At 42.0% G+C, this 15,733-nt stretch overlaps 1 protein-coding gene across 4 annotated transcripts in view; it reads left to right on the top strand.

Moving 5' to 3' along the window:
• Window positions 1–15,733, top strand: part of NOTCH2 (notch receptor 2) — a 90,990-nt gene that overhangs the window by 44,417 nt on the left and 30,840 nt on the right. The window contains exons 6-16 of one of the 4 annotated variants that reach the window (XM_054211688.1): window positions 399–632; window positions 1,464–1,619; window positions 2,738–2,926; window positions 4,086–4,199; window positions 5,463–5,576; window positions 8,959–9,192; window positions 9,702–9,812; window positions 11,510–11,702; window positions 13,278–13,423; window positions 13,932–14,051; window positions 14,162–14,314. In XM_054211688.1, coding sequence (XP_054067663.1) covers window positions 399–632; window positions 1,464–1,619; window positions 2,738–2,926; window positions 4,086–4,199; window positions 5,463–5,576; window positions 8,959–9,192; window positions 9,702–9,812; window positions 11,510–11,702; window positions 13,278–13,423; window positions 13,932–14,051; window positions 14,162–14,314 — 1,764 coding nt within the window. The other 3 variants (XM_054211689.1, XM_054211690.1, XR_008468039.1) reach the window with 3 other exon arrangements.

The following is a 15,733-nucleotide window of genomic DNA, read 5'->3' as shown; positions in this document are numbered from 1 at the left end:
GGCCTGTTGATGCTGTTTTGGCCAAGATTTTCTTGTGAGGCCATTGTCTCTCTTCCTAGTCCCTCTGGCTGCCCTGCAGGCAGGCCTTCATTCTTTCTGCTTCTCACATCCCCACAGATGTGTGGTCATACACTGCAGGCTGCCTGCTGGCTTTCATACTGTGCCTTTTTAAAGTTCTTTGCAGTTCAGCTCCTACTTTGGGGTCATTTAGGGATGCTAGTTGTCTCTGCCTAATTTGACAAGTGTTGTTGGAAGTTCTCAGGTTCCAATGTCCTAGAAATAAGAAGTGGCAATCAAGTTGGATTACAGTGTTTCCCTGGGTGATGTTGTCTGTGGAAGAATCTTCTTGTATCTGAGTGTCTGAGCTTTTATTAAGCTTGTTCCATTCTGTGCATCAGGCCAGTTTTGCACTGAAGACGTCGATGAATGTCAGCTCCAGCCCAACGCTTGTCAGAATGGAGGTACCTGCACCAACCACAACGGGGGCTACGCCTGCGTCTGCGTCAACGGTTGGAGTGGGGATGACTGCAGTAAGAACATTGATGATTGCTTCACTGCCTCCTGTGCCAATGGATCTACTTGCATCGATCGAGTGGCTTCTTTCTCATGCATTTGTCCAGAAGGAAAAGCAGGTAAGGACAGAAAACTTTCATAGGTCTGGCACTAAACAGAAGATACTTCCTGAAGTTTATGCATGTGCTTAAAGTGGCGTGTTTATTTTACACTCTTTGTGACCAAACCAGGAAGAACAAAAGGAAACATGTGCTGTCCATGAGCAAAGACCTTTTAAACCTCTGTAGCTCGGGACAAAGAAGTATTTGTGTTAGGCTGGAGGACAAACTTATTACAGTTGAGATTGCAAGAGAAAGCAGATCTTTTTGTAGTGCTTAGCAGGACCTGTATTTGCCTGAGAAACACAGGAGGGTGATTTGCTCTGTGCCACTTAAGATAATTGTTCTTAAAAGTCTAGAAGGCAAATTTAGATATTTTTGCATGAGTGAGGATGCCCTTACTCGCATACTGGAAAATTTGCTGTTGTAGGGTGGGTAAAAATGTGAAGGTCTCCTCACTACTACCCAGAAATACAAGTGATCAGCATAGCCGAAATAAGAAAGTGAGCTTCATGCACACCTGTGTTTTCATCTGTCAGAAAAATCATGATGATGGTTAGAGAGAAGAGCTAGTTAACTGTTCCAAGGAGGAGACTTTGTTAATGGTAACCCCTTGTACCACTGCTGGAGACACCTCTGAAGTCACAGAATCTATACTTATCTATAATGTTTTATAAGCGTGTAGTAGACTACCACAGGGATTTCATGGGTTGAAGCCTGTAAGAAATTGCTCCAGCTTTTGATTGTGGAAGTCTCTATTTGAAATATCAGGATGGAGAATTTGATTTTGTAATATATGGTCTGACTGCTGTACCTCGCTTCTTTTGAATGAACTCTTGTACGCTTCTCTAGGTCTTCTCTGCCACTTGGATGATGCGTGCGTTAGCAATCCGTGCCAAAAGGGTGCTCTGTGTGATACCAATCCCGTGAATGGACACTATATCTGCACCTGTCCTCAAGGCCATAAGGGAGCAGACTGCACTGAGGATGTGGACGAGTGTGCAATGGGTGAGTTGCTATTTGTGAGTATGCAAACAGGGAGTTGGATCGTTTGCTTTATGAACTAACAGAGGGGCAAGAATACGCATTTTGTCGTCGCTTCTCAACATAAGTGCGACTCCTTTCCTGCTCTCCCACTTCCGTTTCAGTGTCTTTAGATGAGTTTTAAATCTTGTGTGAGACTTGGGGCAAAGGGCTGAGTCAGAATAGCTGTCCGTGTTTGAACTGCTAGCCTTTGGGATATGAAAAGCAGCGAGATGCTCAACTGTTCTTCATTGTGCAGGAAGGTTTTAGCATTGTGTGAGGAATGCACGCAAACAGATGTGATAATTAAGCCGACCCTTAAAACCGTAGTGTACAACGAAAAGTACTGCAGTTCACGTGGGAGTTGTTGCAGCTCCTGCCTTGGTAGAAATATATCGAGGCTGTTTGACAGCCAGAATATGGCTGGATCTTTTGAGTGCCTTCCAAGACTGGTGAACACGTGGGCTTTTAAAGCTGCAGTTTTCTGCTATCATGTTGTTGTGTCGTTTTGGGGGTTAGCTGGATGCTCACAGACTTGCTTATAGTTTTGTGAGTGGTAGTTCATGCTTCTAGAAGGAATGCATGAAGGAAATACCTAACCAGCACTCATGGAAGTATTGGAGAGAAACACTTCTTTGAATTTCATTCCTCAGTCAGCCTTGGACAAGAGTGCTGTTCCTTTTTGAAAACACACGAAGGACTAGTGTGGTTGTTTTGTGGCTGTGGCAGCATCTTGTCAGCTTCAGGGGTGAAGTAAATGTAAAAGATGATCTAAAGAGCTCAAAAGCATCATTAATTCTCTAATTCCTGTCACCTGATGCTTTCCTCTTAAGAACTGTTATTAGTAATACGGACCAGAGTCGCTCCTTTGGTCCATTGGTAATGACAGTGACCTTTCTTTTCGCCTCTGACAGAGGCAAGCAACTGCCACAGGTTTTCTTCAATCACAGTAGCCTTTCCCCAGAAAGATGAACAGTCTTTCCCCAGTATTACTTGCCAGAAAGGAATGACCACTGAAAAAGACCATGACTAATAAAGAATGCTGTGGCTTTCCTGCTCCAAGGAGAGGTTTTCACGCACACACATATGTGTTTTTCTTGCAGCAAACAGCAATCCCTGTGAACATGCTGGGAAATGCGTAAACACAGAAGGCTCTTTCCACTGTGAGTGTTTGAAGGGCTACACAGGACCGCGCTGCGAAATGGACATCAATGAATGCCATTCGAATCCATGCCAAAACGATGCCACCTGCCTGGATAAAATCGGAGGATTTACATGTCTCTGTATGCCAGGTGAGGGGAGTTTCTGACAAAGATGGGGTTTCCAGCGAAGGGAAAATTCAGAAGGCAAAGCACGGGGCGGGTTGCCAGCTCTGCTGAGGTGGAACGCATAATTGCAAAGAGGTGAGGCTAAATGAAATGGTGAGAGCTTGCTGTGGCGGCACCAACCAGGAGGACTTGGCATTTGTTGGGGGGAAGGGAGAAAGCAATTAGAGGACTGAGAAAGAAACCAATCTCTACATCAGCAAAGGAAGTCAGCATTCTGAGCTGGAGTATGTGCGAAGGTATTTGTTGCTATACCTGGGAAGGTGCGTGCGCAGAAACTTAATGTTTGTGAAAGCAAAGCAGGGGCAAACTTTAAAAGAGTGACTGAGTTTTGAGATAAGTATACGATGATTCCGGATAATAGCGTTTGGTTTTTTTCTCTGCTTGAAATACTCCAAATGATGCAAGCTCCCGTTGACCTGAGGAAATAACTGTAATAAAAGTTACTTGATTGAAATCATGCTTGTAAAATTTACAAGTCCAGCATACCAGTGACCCATGTAGTCTGCTATTTTGCTTTCTGACAGAAAGTGGTGAAAAATAGAAGGGTGCAAGTTGCCTTTTGCAGTCTTATGAAGTATAATGAAAAAATTGTGACCCCTGCAGGTGATCAGCTGATACCATGAAAACTAGAATGAGTTTTTATTAAGATCTGATCTGTTCTGAGAGATGGAACTCTAGTCCCAAGTATTTCACCCTCCTTAAAGTTTTTCTTTTACTCTGTCACTACCAAAAAAGCCTTGAGCTAAAATTATCTGCTGTGTTTGTTTCTTTACCCTTTACCTTATATTGGTGCATACCTCAATATACTGATATTTTGCAAAATGTTAAAACATAACTAACCCCTTCTCATCAAGTGGAAGAAAACACTAGATGTGAATTCGGTACAGACTTCTCCTGTTACGGCTGATTAAGTGAGCGTGTTCAGCAACAGTGAAAAGGACACATTCAACATCCCTTTTTAACCTCTGGTGTATATTCTTACTTCATAGGCTCTGTCCAAACTGCAAACTTGAAATAAAACTGGGCTTAGACGTTCAGTGCTGGTATAAAAGGCAGTTGCGCTTTCAAGGGCGCTTTCTAAGGCCTTCAGTCACCTCTTCTTATTTATTTTTATTTTAAACAGGTTTTAAAGGCGTTCACTGTGAAGAAGATATTGATGAGTGTCTGAGTAATCCCTGTGTGAACAACGGAGAGTGTCTTGATAAAGTCAACCGCTTTCTTTGTGTCTGTCCTCCTGGTAAGTACTTATTTCTGGAAGCATTTCCTGCTTCACCTTACCGAGACCTACACAGATAACCCGTGAGGGATTGCAGGTGGTACGTTTCCTCTGAGTTTCTGTTGTCTTAACGCAGCATCGGTTTGGATAAGTGATTTACAGTCACTGGTGAATAAGAATAGACATGGATTGGTTGCAGTAGGATTGCACCTGTAACTGAATGTAAGTGTTGAGAAACATACAGTTGGACGTCTCATCTTAGAGGGTAGTTGGCAGCATGAGCTTCTGTTAACTGTGGATGTCGTAATGAGATACAGATGAGTAATTCTAGGTATGTTTTAAAAATCAGAGCCTCGGCATGCTTTTTGCCTTTTTCTGAGGTTTTTAGGCAGAAGCCGTTTTTGCATCAGTGTAGTTTATGTTGCTTGCATGTGGAGGGAGATGGATTTGGTCTCCACTTCAGAAAAGAAGCATAAATGCTGAGCTGTGGGATCGTTGTTAGCTATAGGGTAAATGTCACTTGTTTTCCTGATGGCTTAGAAAAACTTTGGAGTTCAGAATATACTTGACAAAAGCCTGCTCTGCATCCCTTCTTCTTGACTAATGGTGTTCCACCTCCTCCTTTGGTTCCTTCCTCCAAGAAACATTCCTGGAGGTTTTTTTTGTTTTTGTTTTTGTTTTTCTCTTAAAGTGCCACCATCTGACATAACCTCTTGATAGTTCATTAACTATTTCAAGAAGTGTATTGAAAGATACAGTGCTGTATCGTACCACATTCCACACTGCTGTAGTAATTCCGGTCTGAAAGCTCGAGTGATGTGTGCGTCGTTGTTTCATTTTAAGTTACTTTCTTTGCTTACTTGGAAGTTTTTATTGGTGACCTCCCAGCCAGAGACATGCGGAGAGGTCACCAATAAAAACTTTCAAGTAATCAAAGTAACTTTATAGTTACTTATATAGACAGGCATACTGTCCAGTGGTGGACACCACTTGTGCTCCATCTGCTGTATTTCTGTTTGACTTGGCCATCTCAGTTCTCAAGCTGAGGCTCCTTTGACCTGGACGGTACAAACTATGTTTTGGCTGGTGGTTTGGAGGAGGAACCAGTCCACCCAGCGCGTGGGGTGTGTGTGTGTTTAATGGAGCAATTGAGTTTAGATTTACTGAGCTTATATTTGGGTGTTTTTAATGATTTGCTAATAAATAATTCCTGACTGTGCAGCTGTTTACATTAACTACTTCAAATTACTTCTGGATTTTCATCTTTCTTTTCTTGCCTTTCAGGATTCAGTGGGGCCGTGTGTCAGATTGATATAGATGACTGCTCCAGCACACCATGTCTCAATGGAGCCAAGTGTATCGACCATCCCAATGGCTATGAGTGCCAGTGCGCCACAGGTCAGTCTTGTGTCCGCAGCCCCTGGACCGGAGGTCGCATGTAACCGAAATACATAAAGGGGTGGTCAAAGAAGTGTCAACGTTCTTTTTCTTTCTTTCTCTGAAATACTGCTTGTTTGTTGCGAAGCTTTGCCTTCTCCTTTGCGGCAGAGAATAGCATTTCAGTACAGAGAGCTTTTCACTCGTGACGGCAGTAAGTTCACAATCAGTGGGAGTTCTGGCCTCCCTCTTTCAGCCTCATCTCTTGCCTCGCAGAAGGTGACAGCTTCTTCTGTATTGACTGTGGAATCCACGAGTGGAAAAACAGCAGTGTGAAGCCTTTCACACGTGGCTTACCTTTCTTTCTTCCAAGCCGGATTATATAGTGTACAGTTGAAGATCAAGAGATGGACAGAGCAGTGCTACTGTGTATTCCGATTTCTGTTGCGTTAGGCTATTTTATGTCAAAAGCAGAAGATTAAAATGCAGTAAAAATTGAGTCCGCTGGAAGAAATACCACACAGTAGCTGCCTGCCAGAGTGTAGTTAAAATGATTTGTCAAGCATCATACAGAAATTTTGGCAGAGCTGTGGATGGAACTGAGGTGGTTTTTTTTGAATGCACTAAATTCCTTTACTGCTTGGTTAATTACACATGTAGAAGCATCAGGTTTAATTATGGGATTTTCTTATCTTCAGCCCTCTAGCAATGATGTAGATAAATCTTATTTTGGTTTTTACATCTGGTCAAATAAGAGGGTATGGGCAGTTCAGAATGGTTACGCTCTAATTCTCAGTAAGGAACAACTTTTGGTTGCTTTCAGTTAATGGTGCCTGATGCATTGCTCGTGATGCAGATTCAGGCGTGGAGTGCATTGGCTTTAGCTCTTCCATTAGGGAAAAGGCTGAACAATTCCTGGAGATACCATTGTCCCAGAAACGCACTGTTAGGTTGGCTAGACTTATGTGCAATTTTTCTCATTTTGATTCATTCCAATAATCAAATTGTTATGGCAAATTTGACTTGACTAATTTATTGTGCGCTGTACAGGATATAGTAGAGATTAACCTAAAAATTCCTCCCCAGTCTTTTCACACACCCCCTCTCCCCCTTCCCCAAAGTGCCTGAAGAAACAATGAATTTGTTGGAAGTAGGGGAATGCAGTAGTTCTAATCAGGAGAGGTGTAATTATTGTTGTCATAATTCTCCTTTTGATTACTGCATGTGACAGAATAAGCTGTCGCTTGCAAAAAAACAAAAACAAAAAACAAAACAGAAAAAGCTCCAAAGTTGGAGTCTTCTTCAAAGTTGGAAACTATCTTAGAAAGTCTTTCTCAAGCTGGTGTGTGGTCTGATTGCTTTCGGTCACCGAGAGCGCAGAGCTTATCCGAACTGTGAGGGTTTTGGGCCATGTAGTGGAGGACACTGTGGAGAGGTGCGTCTTGAAAAGCACGTTCTGAATTTGAGCGGTAAACTGCTGGAATACAGAAATTCTAGGATTCCCAGATAAAAAGGGAGGACTGCTGCTTCCGCGGAGGCACGTGATGTATGGAGCATGTTCAAGGAACAGGCTGAAAGCAACCAAATGTATGTTACTGAAGCAGCAGCTCTTAGTAAAATCCTTGGTTAGTTCTTTGGCTGCCAATGGAAGAGGGACTCTGTGTTAGGGCTTTTTCCCGTCCTGTCTGAGGGATTCTTACGTGCTATATTCAAGTGGGTTTTTTTCTAGTCTAACTCTTGTCTGCAAAGAGGGAAATTGTATCTCAGTAAGGTATGTTAAGAGATCGGGAAGAATATCTGATCTCTAAGTGGTTCAGTTGAGCTACAATAGGAGACAAGGTAGTAATTTTTTGAACGAATGTGTGCTAAGTATTGTATTTAATATTGACAGCTTTCTATAAGACTGAAATGTGGAATTCATCATTGGGGCAGATCAGTTACTGGAAAATGATGTTTGAGTATGTTCTTGCTCTATTAATCTCATGTTATGAGTGATAGGTGTTCCCTGAATGGTAATCGCCAGCTGCCAAAGTGATTGAAAACTGCAAAATGTTTGGCCAAATGCTGTACAGATAGCTCTATTTACTGCTTGCTTTTTGTCTTTTCTTTCCCTTCTGGCATTATTCCACTTCTCCTTCCCAGTGGTAGATCATGGCTTTTCTTTTCTTGAGTTGTCTTAGGTCCTTCCTCTTTTCTTTGCCTCTGTCCTTGTTTGTTTTTTTGTTTGTTTGGTTGTTTTTGTGGCCGCTGTTCTTCCTCTTATCGGTTTGTTTTTCTTCCTTTCCTAACATCTTTTTATATCCATCTCTCTAACTAGCTTCCCTTCCCTCTCCCCACCTACTTCCACACCCATTCATCCATGCATACGTTCGCAGAACTTGGAAATGTTAGCCGTCAACCTGGTATGTTTGACCAGAGAAATAACCACAAACCTGTATGAAAAATGGGGAGCCTGTTATCCACTTATAATACTCAGGTGAGAATTGCTCTTCAGCTGTTGAAATTCCCTGCAGCTTGGTTTGTATCAGTCTCCAGTTGGTGTCTGAAATTTTGAAGTTCTACCTTCCTAATCTCCAGCCGCTGGAAGGCAGTGTGAGCTGTTGCTCCAAAACCTCCTTTCTGAAAAGAGTTTATTTTAAATTGCCCCTGTTTGATATAGCTCTGCTCCGTCATGGAAAACAGGGCTCTTGAGGGAGTCGTTTGCTGCTCTGAGTTTCCTGAACCGTTGTTCCAGCCCTTCTGGTGAATAGCTTCTGCCCTCCTCTGTTGCTCAGGATGTTTTCCAGCTGAAGCAGAGTGAAACAGGCCAAATTGCTGCTTGTTTCATTGCTCCTAACTGAAGAGGTTGCATGCAGTCTTCCTTAAATTTGCAGTTGGTGCTTGACTGGAGTTACTGAAAGGTTTCCCAATGAGAGGGGCAAGAGACTTTTTAATAAGCAGAGCTGCGGAAGCTTTGACATGAGCCAAGGGAGTTCCCTTGGGAAGGTTTCTGCAGCATCTTCGCAGTAATTTCTCATACTAAAAAAAGGCAGCCCCCCTGGTACTGTGTAGAGGAAATAATGACAGAAGAATGCCTTCAGATAGTTTATACTGATGCGAGTAAATATTTCCCATGGAGATTAACGTGTTTCCTCTCACTGCTACTGTTGTGAATAAACTGAAGGTAACCGCTTCCAATGCCAGGGTTCTCCATGCAAGGTGATGTTCTGTAATGCTGCGAGCAGCAGAAGAGAGTTGTTTTCCAGGGCTGGAAAACAGGCAGCAGTTGAGATGCCCAGTTACCTTTTGTGCTGTCTGCCACTTTGTCAATTCTTAATATAATTCTTTCTATATTTGGATTATATTCGCTGCGGCATCACACCAGTTATCTTCTTAGTTACTCCTCTTCATCATTTTTCCTTAGGTTTTACTGGCCTTCTGTGTGAGGAGAATATCAACAACTGTGATCCTGATCCTTGCCACCATGGGGAATGTCAAGATGGAATCGATTCGTACACGTGTATATGCAATCCTGGCTACATGGGTGCCATCTGCAGCGAGCAGATAGATGAATGCCACAGCAATCCCTGCCTCCATCAAGGGCGCTGCATTGATTTGGTGAATGGTTACCAATGCAACTGTTTGCTTGGCACTTCAGGTACATAAAGGACTGGATTCTAACACAATTCAAGCATTTAATTATCTGTTACGTGTGCTCTGGTGTGTGCTGAATTTGCATATAGAGTTAAGCTTATGGTATGGAGAGTATCATTTTCACATTACTTTTCCTCACTGAATTTTCTTGTGTTTCTGTGTGAATTGCCGAACCCTCGCTGGTACTGCAACTGGTCTTGGAAGAATTTATCTCCTTTTTACTTACAAAATTCAGGCGTATGGAAAAAAAAAAAAAAGCGTGGTGTTTCAAAATGGTTTATTTTTTTGTTTAAACATTTAGTACAAGTTCAGGGTCATATTCAGTCAGCACCTAAGTGATATTCCTTGGTGTCGCAGCGCTTCGGCATCATCACCTGTTTGAGTTGCACCAGTGCACGTGTAACTTTGAAGCAGGTGGGGTTTTTAATTTGGCGGTTCCTGGGAAATTGTTTTGTTGACTTCCTTGTACGATTTGGCCTGGCCTTCTTATTCATCTACTTTTTTTTTTTTCAGGAGTGAACTGTGAAAATAACTTTGATGACTGTGCAAGTAACCCATGCATTCACGGGGACTGTATTGATGGCATTAATCGCTACAATTGTGCTTGCAAACCTGGATTTACAGGTAAAGTCAGCTACCTGATAGCTTTGAGTTGAAGATAGTTATCCGGGTAGCTCAGGAAGCTGTTCTTTGCATAGTGACTGCAAGGGATTCAGTTAGTATCTCGCTAAATCCTTCTAATCTTTGAATCTTAGCGTCTTGCATTACAGCAAGTTCTACCAAGCAGAAAAATGGCTTAATCTGTGCTGTGAAATGCCGTTCTTGTTAGGTAATTACGTCCAATTCATGGTTCTTGGTTTTATAACAAATAAACCCATGTGACTTTGGTTTATTATTTACAGCTTCTTTCCAGGCACAGAGAGATCGTGGACAATATAGAGAAGTATTTGATTAGACACTACCTTGGGTTTTGACCATGAACAGTATTTCTCTTTCTGGGAAAGCAAAGCATTAACTCGGTGTTCTAATGAGCTGCTCTCCACTCTGAAGTCTCCAACTGAATTACCTGGGTTTTTTCCATACTTCTCTTTCATAGCGTGGTCTGTTCCATTTCTGTTCTAAATTATAAAGAATTACCTGATATGGTAAAAGTAGGGCTGAAAGAAGAAGGTTTTATGCGCTCTTGGATCCATGCTTAGAACTGTAGATCTACATCAGGACTATTTCTGATGACTAAAGCACATCTCAACACTGTTTATAATGGACTTAATATGTTTTGAGCCATGTAGGGTAATGCGCTCATAAAATAATTGTTGTAAGGCAGTTGGTACTGTTTATAACTGTTTTCTCATCACGTTTGTTACTGTTTATTACTGAATGATTCCAATTAGAATTGATCTGAAATGCATTAGAAATAGCACTAAAAGGTTTCATGTGTCTTGTGCTTTTCTCTTGGCGTCTTTCTGAACTTCTGACGCTCCTTCCTTCCTTCCTTCGGCTCTGGCATGGTGGTACTCCTTAGTTCCCAGGAAAGGAAGAGGCATGCTCCTGAGCACTCTTGCCTTTCAGTCTTCTTTGTTGCTGGCGTACCATATTTCTTATCTTACTGGACTTGTCACTGTTACACTGTTAAAATAATTTGGGAGTATGATGAATTGGCATATTCCAGTATTTAAAGAGCTGGCTTGCATGGGGTCTCATTACCTTGTCCTTTCCTTATGTTAAAAATGCTTTCAACTTACTGCAACATTCACTTTGTTTAGCTTTCCAGCCTCACAAGATCTTATGGTCACTACTTCAAGGATCTTGCAGTCGTAATCAGAGGCAGGCAAAACAGGAAACGGTGTTTTTTAGACTCCCTTTTGCGCAATAAACCACAAGAACTATATTTACTGCAGACAGTATGGCAGTATTGGTTGTTCAAAGGGTAGGTACTTGCGAAGCAGAAGAGCAGGGCTGTGACAAGTGGAGCTCAAGAGGTTTGTTCCAAGCATGATCCTGTTGAGTGCTTTTTGCCCTCCTAATGAACATTAACCAGTGATTTTTAGTGGAATTCTGTTGAGATTCTTGAATGGTTTGTAAATACTTGTTGAGTGTAAGTGCTGTTTTCCAGGCACAGAAAAGTGCTGCATCTTTCAAAAATGCTTCTCTTGACTTCACTTAAAGCACGGAGGCATGCAAGCTCTGTCCTGCTGCATTGGCTTTACCGAGTTGTGTCTCAGTGTGTGTTCTCGCAGACATGCAAAGCAAATGTTCTTATAAGAAATACTTAATAAGCATTGCTTGCCTTTTTTTTTTTTTTTTTTTTTTTTTTTTGCTAGGCCCACGTTGTAATGTGGACATTGATGAATGCACATCCAGCCCCTGTCATAATGGTGGGACGTGTATAAATGAAGTCAATGGCTTTCGGTGTGTATGTCCCGAAGGTTACCATCATCCTCACTGTCAGTCACAGGCAGATGGTTGTCTTAGTAATCCCTGCGTACATGGCAACTGCACACATATTACAAGCGGGTAAGTACTTATTGTCATATTAAACTTACCTGTTGCCTTCTATATTTATTTATTTTCTTGCTTTGCCTGGAGTTCCATCTTGACTCGAAGTTTCTGTTTTTCTCTTAATTTCTGAGGTTCAAGATCCAGACTTACCTGCTGGCCATGACATAGTCACAGTAAGGCGTAGACCTTTAGTCACCAGCTGCAGTCTGTGCTGTTTCAACATAGGTGTTTCTGGCCTGCATTGTATTCTTTGCTGTCTTTGCATGGGCATGTAGCACAGGGTGGACTGCCACTGTCTAAAGGGAAGGTTTGGCAATTCAAGTGAGTAAAGAGAATGCAATTAAAACAAAGAAATGGTTCCAAATTGAATCTTTGGGGAGCAACAGCTACGTATTCGATCAACCTCTAAAACGTTGAGCATGAAGACTCTCTGTTGGCTAGTGCTGTTCTTGCTACACAAATACTAATATTAAGGAAGAGGCAGACAACTTTTGACACTAGGAGACAGCGATACTTGGCTTAGAACAGTTTGTCAAAGGCTGAGCTTTTGTCAGCTTTAGTCACAGTGTTGCATGCCCAACAGGAAAAAAGTGACATCAAAACAACCAGAAAGAGCTTTCCCTAGTTACTTCTGAATCTTCCTATCCAGGAAGACCAAATGCTGATTTCGGGAGCCCCGAAGCAGACCTCTTTTTGGTAATGATAAGTCTGGGAGAGCAGGGCCTGTGTGGCCAACAGGTTTGGGGAAGTAGAACTTGTGTTTGTGAAACTTCCCAACTGTACATGGAATAGCAGTGCCTCCCAGATGCGTGCCGCATCCCGAAAACAGTTGTCAGCATTTGGGCAAGGCAGTGATTTACTGCTGTGGGTAGTTCTGTAGGGCAGGATTCAGCACTTTCCCTGGAGCTGGCAGGAAGGCCGCCTTTATTGCTAATTCAGCCTCCATGTAAGCTTGGGAAACAAATGTTTTGGTTCATCTCGTCTATCATGTGTCACCTGCATCCATATTTATGCCCATGTACACCTTACGCTTGGTGCCAGATAAAATAAGTCTTGTTTGCATGACAGAGAGGGAGGCCAGCGTGTGTGTCGTGTGGCTTGAGTCCAGGGTGATTCACCAAGTCCTTGGTTCCATGTCATGTGGGTGGAGTGCTGCTCTCCCTCAGATTTTGAAACATGATGGAGAATACTGCTCCTGCTCCCAGCCAGCTGTTTTCATTTGTAACCACTACTTTGTATGAAATCAGTCTAGTTATCTTTGCAACCTATTGTTCCCCTCCACTTTTTAAAAAATCTTTTTTTTTTCTCTGTCTTTGTTTAAATGTGTAGAGAGGTCTTATCAAAGCAGAAACGTATTGCTGGTTGACTGAGCGCTTTGTGAAAACTGTAACAGAGGGAAGTGTGGTTTTAAGGGAGGGTTTATTTTCAGTATTTTCAAAACTATACAGCTGGGGTAAGCAGTCTAAACGAAACTTAGGACTCTCCTAAAGAGAGGTCTGTTTTTCTCTCCAAAACTAATCCAGGAGAAACTGGCTAGTAGAAGAGTTATTTCAGAATGCTAAAAAATTGCTGCTGCTTTTGCCTTTAAAGGTACAAGTGTGTCTGCGATCCAGGCTGGATAGGAGATTACTGTTCAACAGAAGGGAACGAATGTAAATCAAACCCGTGCCAGAATGGAGGAACTTGTGAGGATTTGTTGAACGGCTACAGATGTACCTGTAGGAAAGGATTCAAAGGTGAAAACTCAGAAGTTTCTGTTCTCTTCTTCCTTTTCACTTCTTTGCACCTTTAGTGCCATTTTATTGTTTTCATTAAACTTCATGGGAATAAGACTCAGGAGGGGAAACTTTAAGAAGTTAAATTACAGTCAGTTCATGTAGACATGATACAGGAGTAGAGTGCTTAGACCATATCTAAGCCTTGTTTGGACTCATTAAGAAATGTCCTGCTGTCAGCTGAGCTTAATTTTCTTTGTAAGAAAGTTATGCTGAGCTATATAAATGTACTGAGGATTGAAGGGGCATTCAACTCAGAATTACCATGGCTGCTGTCTGCTTGTACCCACCGAGCCCGTGAGGACTACTCTGATCTCCTTTTCCTACTGCTGAGATCTTTCAAATATAGAAATGTTGTCCGCTGCTGTGTAGGATAATCATGCAAGTTACAGTCTCTTCCTTGTTCTTCCAAGAAGCACCCAGCTCTTAGCAGCATTCTCTCCTGGTTTTTTCCCCTTCTGCTCTCCAGGTGTGAACTGCCAGATAGTGGTTGCTCCTTGTTCCCCCGATCCTTGCGAGAACTCGGGAATTTGCCAAGAATCTCCTGACTCTGAAGGCTACACCTGCCAGTGTGCCCCTGGATGGGAAGGTAATGTGGGTGGCGAACATACTGTACTTCTAATGCCGAGCTGTGTTGGCATTCACCCTTTTGACCATTGCCTTATGAGGGGTCTTACTTCTGGACTCTCCATGTTTCAGGGGAGAGATGTACAGTGGATATTGATGAATGCCTCTCCAAGCCCTGCAAAAATCATGCCCTGTGCCATAATATTCAAGGCAGTTACCTGTGCGAATGCCGGCCAGGCTTTACTGGAGGAGACTGTGACAGTAACATTGATGACTGCCTTTCAAGTGAGTATCAGCAGATTGTTCTGTGTCTTCCAGTTTTTCCTAGAAATAATTTTGCTGTACTATTGATGACTGCTATTTGGCAGATACTGAAAGGTCTTTTATAATCTCTTACCAATAAGAAAAAAACCCCAAACCTCAGCTTTGTAAGACTTGCGTCTTTGAGGCAGTCAAAATCCATCGTGTTCAGCTGCTAGAAGTGGACCTACGGTGTTGTAACTGATAGTAGGAGTTGTTCCCAGATTCCTAACTTGAAAAGGTCTTTAGAGTTTACATACTTTAACAAGGAACGCTGTTAAATGAAGAATTACATTTGCCTAAAATTTTAATACATCAAGTTAAAGTAACACTGCAGGGCTTACCTGTATTTCAGTGTTAAGCTTGATTGAGGTGTGGTGGGAATCTGGGGTACAGCAGTCCTTCCTGAAATGTCTCTGTCTGACATTAATATTCTGGAAAGAGTGGGTCCTGTTGCTGTTCCAGTTAATCCATATCTGAAAGCAAATGGAGCAGCAGGAAGGCAGTCTGTTCCAGGTAAGGTATCAGTGGCAGGAGGCTAGCCCATACGCTGATGAATACTGAAATCGTTTAAATTACAAGAAAGCAAATGTTAATTTCATGCTCTTGACACTGCTGTTTACAAGGGAAAACAAATACACGGTAACTCTTTTTCTTACTGGGTATATTCTGTATCATCATCGGATAAAATCAGAGTTTCCTGAGAAGTGGCATGTGTTTAAAAGTTTGTCTGTTACCATTTGAAAAGTGCTGTATCAAACCTTGGAGGAGTTCATAATGTTGTAATTTTTTAATTAGCTGTCTCTTTAAAAGAAAAAAAAAACAAAAAACAAAACAAAAAAACCCACAAAGAACAATCAAATAGAAAAGAAAACCAAACCCAAACCTCTATTTTTTTATTAGCTTTTTTTTTTTAATTACCAAACCCAAGTCTTAAAGACTTTAGGTGTGAATTTAGAGTTGTATTTTGCATTGAAAAAAAAATTTAAATTTGTGACTGCCGTCGAGAAGGATCCAAACAAGCCTGTTAGCAAAAGTTACCGTGGGAGACCCTAAAGCAGCGCTGCTGAAAGAACTTGTAAGACATCTGGCTCAGCCCGAGCTTTTGATTCCCTCTTTCTGAGCAAACAGGTATTGTACTAAAAACGTCATGTTTGTGCATGGACCCCGAGCTTTGCCTCCCAAAGCCAACCAAATTATTGCTTGTGCTGTTAGTTTTTTATGTGGGTGTCTGAAGATAAAATCATTTTTCAAGCGTTTGTCTTTCTCTCTGGAAGAGCTGGGAAATCTCTCTCTATTCCTAAGCGTTCTGAGAGCTGTGAGATTGATCCCGCGTTGTCTGTTAGGCAGCACACCCATGAGGTTGAAGAAGAATTTCCAATTACTGCCACAGCTGATTTCATT

This window comes from Rissa tridactyla, chromosome 8 (genome assembly GCF_028500815.1).
Source record: "Rissa tridactyla isolate bRisTri1 chromosome 8, bRisTri1.patW.cur.20221130, whole genome shotgun sequence".
NCBI lineage: Eukaryota > Metazoa > Chordata > Aves > Charadriiformes > Laridae > Rissa > Rissa tridactyla.
Note: the sequence above shows the minus strand (reverse complement) of the source record. Positions and strands in the feature narration are given on the sequence as shown.